Genomic DNA, 20,171 nt, shown 5'->3' with positions numbered 1-20,171 from the left:
AACCAGTGGAACAATGGAGTTTGTCCTTGGTTTTGTTGTCTTTAACTGAAGGCCCTTTTGAGCCAATGCGGGAGGCGTTTCTCAAATTGGTCAGTTTGAAAACAGCATTCCTAAGTGCCATCACTACTGCCACGCGAGTGAATGAGTTGACAGCGTTGCATACAGATGTTCCTTATACTCAGTTCTAAGGTGGTTATGAGATTGGATCCAAGCTTCCATCCTAAGATAGTGACAGTGTTTCATTTAAATCAAGAACGTACTCTACCTACCTTCTTTCAAAATCCAGAGTCACCCTGCACTCTTTGGATGTACGTCTTTCTCTGTTAAACTGTTTGGAAAAAACAAGAGCTATTAGGAGAATGAAGAAACCTTTTGTAGCTTACAAAGGAAAAGGCAAGGGCCAACCAATCACCAGACAGAGACCAGGAGCCTGTATGGAGTCACCCCGTTGCAGAGATTGCTGCCAGACAGAGGATGGGGGAGATGCCATTTCTTTATCTCCAGAGGAGTACTCTCAATTTAAGCAGTGGCAAACTCAGAAAAACACCCCACAAATGATGCAGAGGGCTACACAAGTCACACCAATGTGAAATGAATACCAAGATATGTCAATGCAGACTACCACGCAGCTTGCAAGGAATCAGGATGCTACTATCCAAACAGATTTCCTATCTCCACCGATAATTCCGCCTCCACGTTTCCAGGTGACAGCATCTATTCAGACACAAACACAATTGCCAATGGAACATGCAACGAGGCATACTATGGCAACATAGACTGTGTCTGTGCCAAGAAGCATTGCCACACAGACAGTGTTGGCAATGGACACAATTATGACTACGGCAGATAAGAGAAGTTCCTCATTAGAAAAGAGCGTGAGACAGACTTCTGCTGCATGACTTCTTTGGCAGATGACAGGGAAGATGCTTGCAAAGGCAATCCCAGGCATGAGAGGGGAGTTGCTCGCAAGGGCAATCCCAGACATAGTGACACAATGTAGTCTTCCACAGGCTTCACAGTAGGGCATGGAGATTCATCCGATGAGGAACAGGATTGTGCGACTGACTCCACCAGTGAAGAGTCTACTGAACACATCCCTGAACCAGATCAGAATGTATCTACTATGTCATCTATATTGCCCACGGAAGAGATGAAATCCTACCATCAGCAAATAGCAGAGGTGGCAGAGATATTAGGCTTGGACTAAACAGAAAATTACAGATCTGGATGATCCAGTGTACAATTTCATGAAAAAACCAGCAGCTCTACAACCAGTATACTTAGCAATTTTACCAGTCATTATAAAGGCTGCAAAATCTGCTTGGGAAGTTATCCAGATTTCTACGCCAACATCAAAAAGATTAGAGACTCTATATAGGATACAAGAAGAAGGAAATGAGTACTTTATAAAACATCTTGTGCCAAATTCATTGGTAATAGAGATTGTGCATCAATCTCCAAGGAAGGAAAATACCATATCACTCCTGCAGATAAGTAAGGGCGAAAACTAGATATCTTGGGCAGAAGATCTAATGCTACAGCATGTCTTACAATTAAGATAGCCAATTATATGGCATGCTTATCAAAATATAGATATTCCTTATGGGAGACATTTAATGAAGAGCTTGCTAATTTGACGCCTGATGAATTTCAAAAGAGATTTGAGACTACTTTTATGAAAACAGCTACGATAATGCACCAACAGCTGAGTAATGCAAAACATCTTGCAGAATCAGAATCCCGTACTTTGACATCAGCAATAATTTTGAGAAGACATGCTTGGTTGCGTGCAACTAATCTGCAACAAGACATGCAGGATCGTATAGAAGCTCCATCATTTGATGACAAGGGGCTGTTTTGTGAGGAGACAGACACCCCAATGGAAAACTGGGAGAAAATACAGCAAGAACAATCACAACAATGCCTAAGTTTACCAATACAAGATATCAACCGTATCCATGATGGCAAAGCCGTCAGAATGAGCATAGGGACTACAGGGAACCTTTCCAAAGATACAATCTCTATACTATGCAGCAAAGAATAAAATAAACCAACAGAATCATAATAAGACAGCACAGCAGGCCAGGCAACACCTTTGCTTGCTTGCTGAGCCCATCTGCACTATCAGAAACCAAGACTGACACGTATCATCAGCATCAGAAGCAACATCAGTCGGTGTATGCCGGAAACAACATCAAACTGGCAAGTCATGCTCAAGCATGGCACCACATAATATCAGACCAGTGGTTCTTGAGAATATTCAAGTCAGGGTATGCAATAGAATTCATGACTCTGCCAGAATCCACAGGGATAAAATAGACTCCCGAAACGACAACGCTGATGGAGGAGGTCAAAGAATTGTTGGAGAAGCAGGCAACATCACCAGTGCAATGGGATTTTACTCTCGGTACTTTGAAATCTTGAAAAGGGATGGGGGCATCCACCCAGTAAAGGATCTACGTTGGCTGAACCAGTATGTTGAGGTGAAAAAATTTCGCATATTAATACTGCAAGCAATCCTTCCAGTTCTACATGAAGAGATGTGGATTGTAACATTGGATTTGAAAGATGCATAATTTTCATATCGGCATAGAGGAGAACCACAGGAAATACCTATTCTTCACAGTGTGCATGGAAATATTTCAATACAATGTATTGCCCTGCCCCTTTGGCCTAGTGACAGCCACAAGGGTATTCACAAAGTGCATGGCAGTGATCATAGCCTACCTTTGGACCTTGGGCCTCTCCAGCTTTCCATATCTAGACTAGTAGCTCCTCACTGCAAAAATAAAGGAACAGTTAGTATCACAAATACAATGCGTAACGACTCTATTGCACAATTTAAGGGTACAAATCAGTTGGGAAAAGTAACATCTGCAGCCTGCCAAACGGCTTCAGTTTATTGGAGCAATGCTGGACATGGGAACACACAGGGCATATTTGCCAGAGGACAGATACGAACAAATAGACCAGATGGCGAGAGTTTTCCACACTTCACCATAACAGAAAGCGAGAATGATTCAGGTGCTTTTGGGTCTAATGACATCTTGCACGCTGACAGTTCATGATGCAAAATTATGACTGAGAAGGCTAGACATGGTACTTGATGGAATTCCGCCCCAGTGTCGATCCACAGAACGAAATACAACACATTCCAGGGAGAGTGCTGGCTTCCCTAAGTTGGTGGACCAGCAGAGCAAATTTCTTACAGGGTATCCCATTCAAGATTCTGGTTCGCACAGTAACTATAACAGATACTTCAATGCTGGGCGGGTGGGAGGGGGCATCTGTCACATCTAAGGATACAGGGCCTTTGGTCAACACAGGAAAGGCGGCCACACATAAACTTCTTGGAACTCCTTGCAGCATACAAGGCGTAATTCCAAAAGACCATTGTAAACCTAGTGGTCCAGATACAGGTGGACAATACCACTGCAATTGCATATATAAATAATCAAGGCGGTACTGTGACAGACACTATGTCAACTCAGTCTACAGATGTGGAATTGGTGCATTGTATGGAAAATTCATATGGTAGCCATCCATATAAAAGGAGACAGAATATTGACAGATGCGTTAGGCAAAACACAAGTACTACAGCAACACGAATGGGAGATGGACCCAGATATCCTGGAGGAGCTATTTGCACGTTGGGAAACTCCAATGGTGGATCTTTTTTTGACCCAAGAGAACCAAAAATGCAAACAATATTGCTCAAGGATGGGGCTGGGAAACCACTCAAAGGGTGATGCTTTCCAGTTCCAATGGACTCAAAGTTTATTCTATTTATTCCCGCCATATCCACTGCTGAGCAGGGTGGTGGCCAAGATGCTGCAGGACAAAACCAGAGGTATTCTGCTAACCCCTTGGTGGCCAAGGCAGCCGTGGTTTCCACATCTACTCAAACTGTTGGGACAAAACCACAGGCATCTCCCTCAATGACCTGACCAAATAAGTCAAGAGAGGGGCCAGCTACGCCATCCAAACCTACGAACACTGAAACTCACAGCGTGGAGGATGGGTTACTAAGGAGGATCATGCTTAATAAGAGGAAAGCTTCCACCAGGAGAAATTATGATGCCAAATGGAAAAGGTTTTGCAATTATATGCTAAATCATTGTAAACCGCTTAGAGAGCTCCGGCTATAAAGCGGTATATAAATGTAAGTGCTATTGCTATTGCTATTGCTAATTATGCAAGAACGAAAGCCTTTAAGCCCAAGAAAGTGACATTAAGGGAAGTATTGCTGTATCTCACATCATTAAAGATGAAGGGGCTTGCAAATGTATCAGTTAAGGTGCATTTGGCTGCAATATCAGCCCACCACAACGGATGGGATAGAAAAACAGTGTTTTCCCACCCAAAATGCAAACACTTTATGAAGGATATAAATAATATGTACCCATCAGTGTGACAGCCCATGGACAAATGGAGTCTGTCACTGATTCTCTCCACGCTGACAGAAAAGCCTTTTGAATCAATGACAACTGCAACCATGAGGTTGGTAACTCTAAAAACAGTATTCTTGTTGGCAATAATGAGTGCAAAATGCATAAGTGAACTCCTAGCACCACATATGGACAAACCCTACACAAAGTTCCATGTGGGAAAAGTGGTAATGCCAGAACCCAGAGTTCTGGCCAAAAATATTCACAGACTTCCATTTAAACCAAGATATGTGGACCTACCAACTTTTTCCAGAAACCCATCCACAGCTTTAGAGTGCTCAATGCACTCTCTGGATGTACGCAGGGCAATGCTGTTCTATTTAAAAAGAACAAAAGAAATCAGAAAAACTAATTTGTTTGTTACAAGGGATAGCATAGCATAGAGGCTGCTCACCATCATGCCAACAGGTGTCACACTGGCTAGTAGAGACTATATTCATGGCCTATAAACTACAGAACGTGACTCCGCCAAGATCTGTGAAACTCTACAAGGGCGTACGCAACTTCGGTGGCACATTTGTCAGGAATAAGATACAAAGACATCTGTATGGCGGCATCCTGGGCTTCTGACCAGACATTCATAAAGCATTATGCTTTGGATCTTCGCTCTGCAACAGCGGCCAAATTTGGGAGAAAAGTACTTTAAAAGGTGCTACAATAGCTTGCGGCTCCAACCACCAACAAGGAAGCTCGTAAGTCACCCATTATTTACGACTGTCGTGGGATCACTATCCAGATAAACAGGTTGCTTACCTGTAACAGATGATCTGGTAGTGATCCCTTTGCATTCATAAAACCCTCCCAAACATCCCCGCAGCAGAGCGCAAGCAACTAAAAAGAAAAAAGAAAAAAAGCCGGCCAACAAGAAACTGAAAAGGGGATGCCTAACTGCTGATATAAGAAGATGTGAAGCACGTGCAGTAGATGGTTGGGGGCATCTCGAGGAGCTAACCAATTTCACCCAAAGTGGTCTGTGTGGGCACAGAACCCATTATTTATGAATGTTGTGGGATCACTACCAGGTCATCTGTTACAGGTAAGCAACCCGTTTTTCTGCTGCTCCAGCATGTACCTTTTGTCAGTGGGGGTGAAGAGAAGTCACAGTGTCTTGCACAGGTCCCTCTTAGTTTCTGGGAAAGGAAACCCTTCTGTGGGTGACATTACTGATTGATGCCCTTGAAAGTGACTGCATTCCCCTTGTTCTGAAGTTTACAATTTCATGATGCAGCATTGCTTTGATTTGACTTTATGGGTGCTCTATTGGTGTAAATGCTTTGAAGATGAGAATTGTTAACATCTTAATTTCATTAATTAGAAGTACTCAGATAGGATTTTTTTTCTTTGTTTCTCTTCCATGATGTTAGGACAAGCAGAAAATGTTAAATAACATGTCTGACTGCTCTCTTATAGTAATATCTACTTCAGTCATACATTAAAGGGTGTCAGTCTCTAAAACCTTTAATAATATAGAAATAACTTAGCAGGGCTAGTAGGTTTACCAGTAATCCTTATTCTGTCTTGTAAGATTACTCAGTGGTAAAAGTCAGCAGTAATCTCCCAATGGTATGATGAAGAATTAAATGTTGGAAAGGTGTTGCCTTTTAAGGAGTCTTGGAACTTCTGGTAGAGAGCAAACCTGGGCCTATAAGGAAAATACAGCTAGGCTACACTAATAATCCCACTCCTGCAAGGAGGAGTGACTAAAGAGTAGAGAAAAGTGAAATGGCAAGTAGCATGTCAAGTAAAACCAAAAAACTCTTTCATAGCTCCACAGGCTCACTTGTTAATCCTTTGAGTGAGAAACTAACTACTCTTTACGTGTAAACAGATGTAGCAGAACCCCAATGTGCTTTCCTAAAAAGAAAAATAGGGCATGGGGGGTGGGGATAGTGACTAGAGATACTGACATGAGGAATGTTTAATCCTTTCTTCACCAGCCATTTTTCTGATCCAGTAACCTCCCTCTCTGTAGCCCTTTTCAAAACGTTTATGAACGTGGTGTAGTGGCTGGAGTGTTGGATTAGGACCGGGGAGACCTGAGTTCAAATCCCCATTCAGCCATGATACTTGCTGGGTGACTCTGGGCCAGTCACTTCTCTCTCAGCCTAACCTACTTCACAGGGTTGTTGTGAGGAAAAACCTAAGTATGTAGTACACCACTCTGAGCTCCTTGGAGGAAGAGTGGGATATAAAATGTAAACAAACAAACAAACTGGATAGGGGGAAATAAGGCAAATTACAGAAACACCCATGTAGAATGGGCAAAGGGTTAAAGATTCACTTGTCTCCTCCCTGCTGATGATTATCCCATGGCTTTTCTTAAATTAATTTTAAATTTTTTTAAAAAGCTGTCAGGGCTTGTTGGCATAATGTGCGGTTAGTCCCCAAGAAAGCTTTGAAGAGAATAGTTATTTAATCTGTTTTTCTTGGAAAGTAAAACAAGGCTTTAGTTTTATGTTTTAATCAATTTCCTTTTTTCAAAATTAAGTGAGGAAAAGACTGAACAGTTGCTGGATTGTAAACAAGAGCTGGAACAGATCGAAGTTGAATTGAAGAGACTGCAGCAAGAGGTTTGGAAATCCTAGATTACTTCTCAGGCCTTTTTGCTCAGATTAAGTGTAGCTACTTGTTTTTATCAATTAAATCACTGATATGTAAGCCAAGCAAGGATTCTGAATTAAACATTTCTTTTCTTTTCTTTTTTGCCAGGGAGCTGGTTGGGGGCTTTCATTGTATCATATTAGCATCTATTTATTTTAATAATAAATAATGTCATTATACTAAGTGGTTTTGGAAACTGTCTGTTTCCCCACTTGTGTCCCATTTAACCTACTAAACCTGCCTAACCTACTTCACAGGGTTGTTGCGAAAGAGAAACTTAAGTATATAGTACACCGTTCTGAGCTCCTTGGAGGAAGAGCGGGATATAAATGTAGTAGTAATATTATTATTATTATTATTATTATTATTATTATTATTAATTTAAATGTTTTACGAAAGGAAAATGCTATAACTTGTATGAACAGAACATCTCTTGGAAAATTCTAGAGCTAATAGCTAAGGCCTTTGGCATTTTTTAGGGTATGACTGATGCCTTCCTACTTAGTTCTCTTTTGATCACCACATTAATAGGGTTGTACAGCCTCTAGGAACATAGTTTTGGAAGGCACAGGCACTTCCGGAGGCAGAGAAGATTGCTTAAGATTACAGTCGTTCCCCCGCCCCCAGACACCATTAAAAGCAGATTTCAAAATCAGGGGGCGGCATCCAAATCTAGCAGGGTAGTGGTTCACCAGCAGAAGCTCTTTCCATTCATGGACTCCTTGCATGAGTCCAACACTCATTCCATTCATGGAGGGAGTTTTTGCTGACAGAGCACCGATTTGCTAATTGTCTGAATGCCATGTAGGACATGTCTGCTTTTTGTAACTAATATATTGATCAAGTTATCTTATTTTGAATCATAGGCTGCTTAGAGTGATCCCTAACATTCAGGTGTCTTCCTAATATTGAAGCTATACCAGCCAAATTTCACTTTGGGCCTGTCTTTGGCACTTCATCATTTCTGTCTGCACACACAGGGTTCCTGATCACTCACAATCAGTCAGGAGTCAGTTGACATTAGTCTGTATACATCTCTCTCGTCACATATAGGCGAATTTCCACATTCTGTCTATCCCTCTGTGAATTAAAAACATAAGACCACCTCTGCTGGATCAGACTAAAAGTCAGTTCAGTCTAGCATGTTCCCTACAACAAAATGTTTATGGGAAGCCCATGACTAGAGTAGAAGGCAACAAAGCCCCCCCCCCCCTCCGCTCCCCGCTGCTGTTCTCCAGCATGTTGCATTTGGTGACACACAAGAAAAGTATTTGAGCAAGGCTTTATAGTGGGCCAAAGATTTGATCTATTTGAAGTTTCTGAACAAACTCAGAAGCAAAGAACAGCTGCATGAAAGGCAGATTTATTCAGGAAAGCTTAGCATAATTTCAGATATATTAAAGAAACATAAACTGGATTTAATCTAGTAGCAACTACCCTAGTTTGCTGTAGCTAATGAATAGGCATTAGAGTTGCTTCCTATTTTCCTTCAGTATTTTATAGAACACAGGCTGACAGAAGCTTTCTCAAGCAGAGTGTTCGATTAACCTGGTCCATGACGACAACCTAGTCAGGCAGATTGCCCACCTTATTAAGGGAAGAATTCCTTTAAAGGTGAAACAACAAAGGAGTAGGAGGAGTTGTTGTTCAGCACATTTAGATATATCTGGTACTTTCTCAGAAACAGAGGCAGTTAGACTAGGATAATCGAATTACATCTTTTCTATTTATCTTTGTTTTTAGGAAGGAAATTGCATTTCAGATGCATCAGTGTAGAGATGGGGTGAGACCTTCTGTACACATTTGCAAACAAAACCAGTAGAAATAGCTTTGTTTAGATTGGATTTATCATGGTTTTACAGAAAAAGATGTTTACAATACAGGCGTGTTTCCTATAGTAATAATAGAATTCAAGGAAAAGGATGATTCCCAAATGAATAACAAGACTAACCAGACTAAGTCTGCAGTCTTTTGCATACTTACTTATAAGTAAGCCCTGCTGAACTCAGTGAGACTGCCAAGTACTGTTACGCATATAATTGAACTGCATGCATGCTACAGATTATCACATGGATCCAAATAAACTTGTTTTACTTCTCAATATCTTCATATTCCTAATGGTTTAGTGCTTTTCTCTTTGCTCAGCTTCCTTGAAAAAACTCCCTAAGATAACTCAATGTTAATGTATAATGTCAGTTATCTGCAAGATCTAATTTTGTGCAAATACTTAAAATATAACCTTTTTTGTTGTTTGCTAGAACATGAATTTGCTTTCGGATGCCCGTTCTGCTAGGGTATACCGGGATGAACTTGATGCTCTCAGAGAGAAGGCAATCCGGGTTGACAAGCTTGAAAGTGAAGTCAGCCGATACAAAGAGAGGCTACATGATATTGAATTCTACAAGGCTAGAGTTGAGGTAACTTGATTTTTTTAAAGTTATAAAAGCTTTTTTATAAGTTTCTTTTAAAATATCAGTTTTTCAGATGAGCCAATTTTAAGGCAGGAGTTTGTATTTCCTGACCTTGTTTTCCCTCTTGGAGTTATACCTTGAAAAATGGAGTGTAGATAGCTGTGTAAATATCTTTTGTTTAGACTTAGGAATGTCTTAATCAATGTAAATAGTGCTATCCTTTTGTGGTAATTGGAATCTTGTCTAAATGCGAGTATGGAAGATCTGATGATGATCAGCTATGCTGTCTGTCTGCACCCCTCTCAGCACGGTCCTTGCAATCAGGAAATCTGCTTCAGTTACAGGTGGCCCTCATTATTTGTGAGGGTTCTGTTCCTGCCAATTAGCACGAATACGGAAACCGCAAATAACAAAACATTAACTCTATGGAGATTGGGGGGTTAGGTCCCCCCTCAGAGCCTAAAAATGTCTAAAAGGTTGGAATGGGGGAGAAATAAGAGTAGAACTGCATAGCACCTTGCTCTCCAGGGCTGCAAGGCTCCAGAAAACCCCCTGAAAACCCCCAAATCTGCTCCAAATTATCTGAATTTTCAGCAAAAAAGCCCACCCCATTTTTTAAGAAGAAAGAGCATTAAAATAGCTCTGTGCTCTAAATGGCGGGTAGAAGTGACACTGCAAGTCATTTCCAGCCACTCTGCATCCATGAATAGGCTCATTTTAGCCTGTCTTCACATCACAGATAGATAAATCGGGTCTCTAGGGCCCATCTGTGGATACGCAAAACCTCGATAGCCGGAACCCTAGGTAAAGAGAGCCACCTGTACTTAAAATTAATCTTTTACTATGCTTCTAAGAGGACAAACTTTCTTGGTATTATCCATATCAAAGGGACTTTCTTCTAGCTATTTGAATGAACCAAAGTTTGCAAGGAGTTACTCATGTGGATAACTCACATCTGACATTTGGAGACTTAACATTGGAACATGTTAATCTGATGTATCGTTTTTATTAGAATCTGCCATTGTGGTCTGCAAAGTGGATTTTGAATGCTTAGGCTGCAATCCTATATATCTGGATCGTGATCCTTTGACACTCATAAGCATGGGTTCTGTACCTGCACAGACGATGCAGGTGGAATTTGTTAGCTCCTCATAGCACTGATAGCCGCCTCCTTTGCATGCCCAGTGTCGATTATTTTTGGCAGTTCGGTGCCATTTTGCCTCAGTTCGCACTGAGCAAATGCTCGCACCTTGGTGACTATGGCTCCTCGGAAAGTGGCTCATCTGAAAGTTACTTTGATTTGTTTTCTGTGATTAAAATAATTTCAGGTTTACTTTAGATTGTTACAGTTAGACTTTGGACTGTTTTAGACTACTCCTTCTGCATTTCGGACTTCAGTTATAAGTAAACTTGCGATCTCTATCAGACCAACCTCAGACTGTACTGTTTTATTAAACACAGTGGAATTTATTTGTGAGTAAACAACCATAAAATTGTACTGCATATCAGTTTTAGTTCAAGATTCAGAATGATGGAGCTAGTCTTTCACTTTGCCAAACTTTCTTTTGGGGGCATTGCTCTGTTTTATCAGCTTTATGTAAAATATAACAAATGGTTTTTCATTTTTATTTAGTGCATGTCCTCATATATTCTGTTGACAGTTGCATACTTGCACACAGTGAACATCAGCTTCATGCTTCTTACTAATTCTTGTAGGAATTAAAAGAAGATAATCAAGTATTGTTGGAAACAAAGACAATGTTGGAAGATCAGTTGGAAGGCACCCGAGCCCGTTCTGATAAATTGCATGAATTGGAGAAAGAGAATCTACAGTTAAAAGCTAAATTGCATGATATGGAGATGGTGAGCATACGTGATGAGACCTCAGATGTGTAGGTTTTAAAAACAGAATTGTTTTGAATTTGCTGGCTCTGGCAGTAGCTGCTTTGTCAGTGTTATAGATACAGTTTTATTGTTTGAATTGGATAACGTCCATTGTAAGCTGCATTGGATATTGGTTAAAAAAGCAGCAATTGGATAGAAAAAAATTTAAAATCAAATGCTTATTTTTTAAAAAATAATTTAAATTAATAAAGATGCAGAAAAGGTTTTCCTGCCCTCTTCTGCCTCCTGTGCTCTGAAAAGCTGCCCCTGAGGTGGTTGAGAGATCCTCTAGGACAACTTGAGATATTGGGTATGGGGGGTGTAATGGCAGGGCAGGTGGGAAAGCCTCCTTGCATGAATAGACTTCTTCATACAGTTACTTTTGTAAACTTCCAGATTTCAAATTGGCGCACTTTCTCCAAAAGAAACTATGATTTTATCAAATGAAAATGAGTTATAAAACTGAAATATATAATTAAGATTTCTATACTTGGCCTAACATTTTATCTTAGATTTATATTTCCAAAAGAAGGTTTGATGCAAAAATGAACAAGCTTTTCACCTGTTTTTATATGCTACATTTCAGTCTAAGGCTTTTTAAAAACAGCAAATCATTCATAAATTCATCTTACTGAAATTTGTTAAAATGATAAATTTGTTATTTTCAAGCATACTGTAACATTTATATTGCCATAATTATTCATATCTAAACATTTAAAATGTCTGTACTTTGGTCCGTCCCTTGGCCACTTAGCTGCATCTTCTGTGCTTCCTTATCACACAGATTGTGTATATGACAAGGTTTATATAGGTTAGAGCAGAGGTTCCCAACCTTCTTTAAACACGTGTAAAAAAGGCCCTTCTGTTGTAAACCTTCAGTAAAGGTACACCATAGTGTGTGCCCCCGCATGCACATGCACACACACAAATTTAAATGTTACAGGTATGAGATGGGCTACTCTAGTTACTGGCTTACATTCAGATTGTTACTCATAAGTAATCCCACCAAAATTACTCATAGGAAAGTTTATTTGTCGTGTTAATTTCAATTGGAGTACTTGGTGATAAGCCTGTCAGTCAAGCTGAGGGAAGGGATATGCTGAGCTTCAGCACATAGCCAGTCAATCAGGAGCAAAGGAAGAGGGCCTTGATCTTCCCTACCTCCCCTTCTGCAGTGGACGCTTCAGCTTCAAGTCAGTAATCCTCAGATGGGTATGGTGTGGCTGCAGTGTGGAGATGCAGGAGGACTCAGAGTACCCCTGGAAGCTCTTCAAGTACCCATAGGGGTACTGATATCCCCTTTTGGGAGCCCCTGGGTTAGATGAACCAATTTAAAAAGTTGAAATAGGTCACTTTTGTATTGAACAAGATTTGTTCCAGGTCCTGTAACAGATTAGAGAATTTCGCCACTAGAATTTGAAAAAAATTGGTTAATGAAAGAGATACATTGGTGCATTTTGAAGTACGTTTTTAAAAAGTTTCATGTACACAATGTTTAAGGAACGTGATATGGATCGGAGGAAAATCGAGGAACTTATGGAGGAAAATATGACCCTAGAAATGGCTCAGAAGCAGAGTATGGATGAATCACTACATCTTGGCTGGGAGCTTGAACAGATGAACAGGTCTACTGAAATTGCTGAAGGTAAATAACACTTGTCTTTTTCACAGCTGAAAATGTAAAATGGCCACACTGTACACTGGAGGTGCTTGATGGATTAATTCAGATATTGGTAAATAGTTCTTCTCGGAAGGGCCCAAGGATGTAGCCACATGGAAGAAATAACATATATTTGTGGTGATCCGGTATCCTTCACAATGTGGGCTTTGCGCCTGCGCAGTAGTCCTCACAGAAGGATTTTCAGGCTCCTCAAAGCACTCTGAAGCTCTGCTCTTCGTTCACGGAGTGTGGTCAGTATCTTTGGCAGCAGAGCACTTTCTTGCTCAGGTCCTCCTTGACCGCCATTGCGTCTACTTTCCTCAGGATTTGTTCTTTGGTCGTGCTTGGTTCCTGAAAGACAGAAGTTAAAAGGTTTGCTCTGTTGGGTTTTTTTCTGACTTTGGATTGGTTTCTTACTATTCTTTGCTTCCCGAATTGGACTAGTTTGCTTCCTTTCATTCTAATGGACATTTAAAAATTTTTAATTGGTGTTCCTCCTGCCGCAGGACCTTTCCCTCCTCCAACAAACCTGACCTTTGCCTCAGTGAGGATCATATTGTATGCACCTGCAAAATTTGCCTATTTTCTTCTAAACAAACTAGAAGAAGCATGGAATTGGGTTTAAGGGCTACTGTATACGAACAGGTACTGCACCCTCCAATCCCAATGCCACAGTCTCAGCAAATGTCATTGACTTGGATGTTAGTCGATGTCATCAACTTGGAAGCTGGGCTCAACTCCTGAGATCTTCCCGACGGATACTGCGCAAGGTCCTTTAAAGAAACCTCGGGATGTCCTGAAGGATAGCTATCATAGGCACGGCAAAAAACGCAAACACCAAGAGGACAATTCCTTGTTCCAGTCTAAACACTGAAAGACTTGGTTGACATCAGCTTCAGCAACGCCGGCCTCTGCCTTAGAAACCGCTTATAGGTTGATCCCTCTGGCAACTAAAAGCCATTAACTATTTGTCTCTGCATCTATTTGCCCACCATCCTCAATGCTGACTCATCCTCTGTCCTCGATGTCAACACTGGGGATGCCAGACAGAGTTCGGACACCATCTGTGGTTCAGGTTGTCCACATTCCCTCACCCTCTTCCTCATCAGAGATAATTGAAATGGCTCCTACTGATCCTCCTTCAACATCACTACCAACCTCAATGCTGGTGTCGTTCCAGACATTGGTCTCCATGCTGACCTTACCGTCCAGCTCTTCCAGGGTCCAAGTCTCATCAGTGTCTATTCCGATATCGGTTGCAACTAAGCCTCATCTAAAGACATGCTTGCTCCTTCATCTATCTCCATGCCATCTGTCTTCAGCTCCCATTTTCTGTTGACGTTGTTAGTATCGAAGGATTTCGCTCTTCTCCAAGATATCGATTTCATCCTTGGATCCACAATAAAGATACCTTCTTGATCAACGTTTAAAAGCACAAGCATCCTCTTGGTTCTGTGTATTTTGAGGTGCACAGGGACACACATCGCATCAGATCAACTCTGCTTTACGACAGTTGCATTTTCCTCCTTGGCATCTGGAGGTAGTGCATCCACACTTCACCAACTGAAGTATAGCCTTTGGAGCTGGGAGTTGATCAATCATTATTGGTATCCAGACATCCTCTTCCATTTTCCAACAATATTTTTCAGGTGTTGGGATTACACGCTTCATGGTCGTATCATTATTCCAAATGATTGCTTGATGGTGTGCTCATAGTATTGCATGGTATAAAACACTTGGAATATTCCGATCATTCCCACTTCTTTCAGCTGCATCTTTAATTGACTGACCAGCATTTTCTGTAGCAACTAAATGCAAAAGGTTATTGTAACCCGGTCCATTTTCACAAAAGAAATACAATTCCCTTTTGTAAGGTGATGATCGAATGAAGGTACTGCTTGACGATATTGGGTCTTTCTCAGTATTTGATTTTATCTTTCTTTCATATCATTCTTTGGCATGTTTGAGCATTTTTCATAGGATATAGGAACAGGCCTCTCCACCAATGCCTCATTTCTCTGATGATACAAAGCCAGTAGTTATTGTCATATCTTGCTTCTTTAGCTCCATGAACTTCAGGGTGGGAAACACCTTCCATTGTTAATCAATGAACAACAGTCTCAACAGTATTTAAGTGGCTGTGAGGATCGGAAACACACACACAAAAAAACACAATTTGAAAACTGTACTAAAACTTATACACATCAAAAATGACGTCAAACCCTTAAGTAGGGAAATGTCCTGATCAACTGGGGTTCAGCTGTTTTCTTCAACTCCCCCCCCAAACCTCTAATAATGTTGATGTTATAAAGGGAGTTAAATCACTGACTAACTGTGATTAATTACCTTGTCTCTTGGTTTAACAGACATGAATATTGCTTTTATATTATAAAATACCTAAAAAAATAACTTTCTACTTGAATGAGGGATAAAAAACAACAGAGCAGATTCTCAGACTGCCAGCATGTTTTTTTCTTGTTTTTAGAGGTATTCTGAGGATAATTATATAAGTGGTTTGCTTTCATCACAAAAGTCCCATAGGTTTCCAAATCATCGTATATGCTCCCTTACTACTGGACCCAAGCCATTCAGGGCTTTATAGGTAATAATCAGTGTTTCCTCTAATTTTTATGATCAGTGAGCAGAGTTTTGTCCTGGGCAACAGCATCAAGTCAGTGTGTGCACATAAAACTCTCTCTCTCTCTCTCTCTCTCTCTCTCTCTCTCTCTCTCACACACACACACACACACACACACACACACACACACTACTGAACTTTTAAACCTTTTTCCCCCTGAGGGGGAGCCGCTGCCACCACCTCCCGTCCTCTCCCCTGTCCCCAGCTCCAGTCTCTCTGGGGGCGGGGGAGCCACTGCTGCCTCCCTTCCTCCTCCCCCTCTCCCCGTCCCTGGATTCGGTCTCTCTGGGCAGGGAACCACTGGGGGAAAGCCACTGCCACATCCCATCATCCTTCCTCCCATTCTCCTCTGCAGCCACGGGGTGGGGAGCCACCTCTGCCTCCCATCCTCCTGCCCCCAGCAAAGGTCTCTCTGGGCTGCCAGTGGTGGGGAGCCGCTGCCACCACCTCCCACCCTCTGGCTGCTTGGCATTGCAGCTGGAACTGGAGGAGGAGGAGGTCCGGCCGTGTGGAAAAGGAAGGAAGAAGAGGTGGTAACCAGGGAGAGGGGGAAAGTGCAGCAATGCTTCCCAGTCAGGGAGAGGGGGAACAGGGTGCTGGGGTGTTGGGTGGCAGTGGAGGGCACAGCAGAGACTCCACACCTGCCAGAAACTGCTGCACGGTGGCCTGGGAGTAGGTGCATGCACGCACCTTAGAGGGTACAGTGGTAATAACCAGCACTTTGTATTTTGCCCAGAAACTAATTGGCAACCAGTGTCGTTCTTTTAAAATAGGAGTAATGTGCTCTCTACAGGTGGCTCCAGAGACCAATCTGGCTGCTGCTTTCTGCACCATTTGCAGTCTCCGAACTATGTACAAAGGCAGCCCAAAGTGGAGCGCATTGCAGTAGTCAAGCCTGGATGTTACCAGCATATGCACCACTACTTTAAGCTCATTTGTCGTGAGAAATGGATGAAGCTGGTGTATCAACCAAAGCTGATAAAAAGCACTCCTGGCCATTGCCTCAATCTGAGAGATCAGGAAGAGGTTTGGATCCAGAAGTACTCCCAAGCTATGTATCTGACTTTTCAGGGGGAGTGTAATCCCATCCAGAACAGGCAGATCTAAACCACTTCCTAAGTTCAGACCTCCCACTCTGAGTACCTCCATCTTGTTTGGATTCAACTTCAGTTTGTTCTCCTTCATCCAGCCCATTACCAATCCCAAGCAGGCATTTAGACAGGTTAAGCTCTCTCCTGACAAAGTTGATATGGAGAAATAGATCCGGGTATCATCAGCATATTGATAGCACCTAGCACCAAATCTCCTAATGATCTCTCCGAGGTTTCATGTAGGTGTTTAAAAGTATTGGAGATAGAATGGAGCTTTGTGGGTCTTGCTTTGAGGAGCTCTCTCTTTGAGGAGCAACAATCTCCAAGCAACACCATCTGGAATCTGCCTGAGATGTAGGAGTAGAACCACTGCAAGTCAGTGCTTCCCACCCCTTTAGGTAGTCCAGAAGGATACCATTGTTGATGGTATCAAAAGCCTCCAAGAGGACCAACAGGGTCACACTCTGCCTGTCGATTTCCAATTGGAGACCAGCCAACAGGTTGGCCAAGGCAGTCTCAACCCCATAGCTTGCCTGAAAGCCAGTTTAAAATGGGCCCATATAATCCGCTTCTTCCCTGACTGGAGTTGAGAAGCCACCACCCTCTCAATCACCTTGGAGACAGGCCTATAATTGCCTAGCTCTGAGGGATCCAATGCAGGTTTTTTCAAAAGTGGTCTAACAATTGTCTCCTTGAGATAAGGAGGCATCTTGCCCTCCCTCAGAGAGGCATTCATGATACCAACAAGACCCTCTCCAATAATTTCCCTGCTAGATTGTATTAACCATGAGCCAAAGGTCAAGAGAACAGGTGGTAAGGTGAACTTCTCTAAGCAGCTTGCCCACATCTTCGGAAGTCACAATTTGAAAATGATCCAACCTAACCATACAAGAGGAGATGCTAGACACCTCCACAATAGACTCTGCAATAATGATGGAATCCAGTTCAGCTCAAATCTGAGATTTTAGCTGCAAAAAACTCATTAAAGGTGTCACAGTGAGTCACCAATGGCTCTAAATTCTGAGGAGGGGGCACGTGAGTTCACAAAATGTGTGAGTGCTGTTATTGCCCATTTGAGGATACAGGGCATCTTGTTCTTCCCATTCCTAGACAATTGGCTGCTCATCTCAACCAACAAAGACTCACTGATTGATCAAATCCAACTGGTCCTCTTCTCCTAGAATTCCTAGGCATCCAGATAAACTGTATGAAGTCCATCCTCGAACCTCAGAAGTCTCTAACGTACATAGGCACAACTCTGGACACAATAGTAAAGCAAGCTTTCCTCTTGGAGGAAAGGAAACTCTCAATTGTACATTTAGTTCATTCTTTCATATCCAAGACGTGCAGACCATCCAGTGTCTCTTGGGACTAATGGCATCCTGCACGGTATACTCCAGAATACGTATATGGTCCCTCCAACTGTAGTCCCTGTCCAAGTTCAAGCCAAACATAGACAACCAATGGATGTCCCTCCTAGTACCTCTGTGAGGTGGGGTTTTTGACAGGTACCTTTGTCATTTGAGTACCTTTTGTCTCCCATCCAAGTATTAACCAGGCCTGACCCTGCTTAGCCTCAGAGATCAGATGAGATCGGGCACATTCAGGGTAGTATGGCCATATACCACAAACAGTATTGGACTCCCTTTTCTGGTGAATTCTACCAGAGAATCTCATGGTAGGCATCCCATTTCATCCTCCTACAGTGACTGTGACAATGGATGCTTTCCTAAAGGGGTGGGACACTCATTTTGCAGGTCTTCATGGACAAGGCTTGTGGACCCGACAAAAGTCGTCCCCATATATACATTTCCTGGAACTGCTGGCTGTTCTCTTGACCTCTCTTGGAGTCTTTTCTCCCACTCTTGAGTGGCCAGATGATCCAAGTGCTCTTAGACAACACAACAGCAATTGCATACATCAATCAGCAGAGAGAAAAGTCTCCAAATCCTTTTGCAACCTAGCTATTCAACTTTGAGACTGGTCTTTGCATCTTCAAATTTTGCACTCTGTCCCTTCACATAAAGAGCAGTGACAACACTCTGGCAGACACTTCCATCAGAGAAACAGATCTGGCCTGTTAACACAAATGGAAAATCAACCACAAAGTGTTCTCCAATCTCTTCCTTCACTGGGGGACTCCCCAGGTGGATTTCTTTGCAACATTACACAATAAGAAATGTCCCCCTTCTGCTCAAGAGTCGGGGTAGGAAGAGGATCCCTGAGAGTAGCTTTTCAGATCCCCTGGGACGCTCAGGTGTTCTGCCTCTTTCCACCCTTCCCTGTCCTGTCCAAAGTTCTAAGCAAGATTCTTTAACACAAAACGAAATACTTGCACTGCTGTGGTCGAGGCAACCTTGGTTTCCTCTGCTCTGTCTCGAGAATCCCACTGTCACCTCCATCAGCGTCATGACCTATCCCAGAACAAAGGCAAAATCCTTCATCACAGCCTCTGGACCTTGAACATGACTGCTTGGAAGCTGAACTTCTAGACAACATTTTACTTCATGAAAGGAAGGCTTTCACTAGATGCAACTACAACTGTAAATGGAAAAAATTGCAATTGAAACATTCAGGCCTTTCTGATTTGTCCGTTAAGGTCCATATCGCAGCTCTGTCCACAGTACATGCAGGTTGGGACTCATATTCTTTTCTCTCACCCTGACTGTAAAATATTTATTAAGGGAGTGAATAACCTCTTCCCACCAATCAGGAAGCTGGTTGAACCTTGGAGTCTCTCCCTGGTGCTCTCACAGAAGCCCCATCTGAACCACTGTCCTCAGTGTTAGTTAAGTTGCTCTCTCTAAAGGCAACCTTCTTGACTGTTTTTACTGCTAAGAGAGTCAGAGAACTCACTGCCTTAAGAATTGATATCCTCACTATTTTCTATACCAATACAGTGGTTATGAGAATGGACCCTGCCTTCTTATCTAAAGTAGTTTCTGACTTGCATGTTAACCAGGATATTATCCTCTCAACCTTCTTTATGAACCATGTTTCACCACTGGAATGTTCTTTCCATTTCTTGGATGTCTGCAGAGTGCTCCTTTTCTACATGGACAGGACTAAAGTTTAGACTTTAGAAAGTCTAGACTTTTTGTTCAAGAGTCAAGAGTTGGCCATTGTTCAACAGGGGCCAACCAATATCTAGACAAAGACTTTCTGACTAAATAACTTATCTTTATTTGCTATGGGAAACAAGGGGTTAAACCTCCTACTAAAATTAAGGCTAATTCTACCAGAGCTGTGGCCACCGCAGCGGCTCACCTGTCTGGTATTAATTTTTCTGACATTCGAAAAGGTGCTACTTGGTCTGCGGACTTACCCTTTTATTGTACTAAAGGAAGTTCTCTAACTTGACATCCTCCAGCCCACCTCCTTATAGAGGGAACTCGCTAATTGCTCACGTTGTGAAGGATACTGGATCACCGCTAAGAT

At 42.1% G+C, this 20,171-nt stretch overlaps 1 protein-coding gene across 9 annotated transcripts in view; it reads left to right on the top strand.

Annotated features, from left to right (window-relative positions):
* CCDC88A (coiled-coil domain containing 88A) overlaps positions 1-20,171 on the top strand; it is a 249,095-nt gene that overhangs the window by 109,173 nt on the left and 119,751 nt on the right. For all 9 annotated transcript variants that reach the window (XM_053246281.1, XM_053246272.1, XM_053246265.1 and 6 more), the window contains exons 9-12: positions 6,937-7,018; positions 9,308-9,466; positions 11,177-11,323; positions 12,845-12,989. In XM_053246281.1, coding sequence (XP_053102256.1) covers positions 6,937-7,018; positions 9,308-9,466; positions 11,177-11,323; positions 12,845-12,989 — 533 coding nt within the window. The remainder of the gene's footprint in view (positions 1-6,936; positions 7,019-9,307; positions 9,467-11,176; positions 11,324-12,844; positions 12,990-20,171) is intronic.

This window comes from Hemicordylus capensis, chromosome 1, assembly GCF_027244095.1.
Source record: "Hemicordylus capensis ecotype Gifberg chromosome 1, rHemCap1.1.pri, whole genome shotgun sequence".
NCBI classification, from domain to species: domain Eukaryota; kingdom Metazoa; phylum Chordata; class Lepidosauria; order Squamata; family Cordylidae; genus Hemicordylus; species Hemicordylus capensis.
Note: the sequence above shows the minus strand (reverse complement) of the source record. Positions and strands in the feature narration are given on the sequence as shown.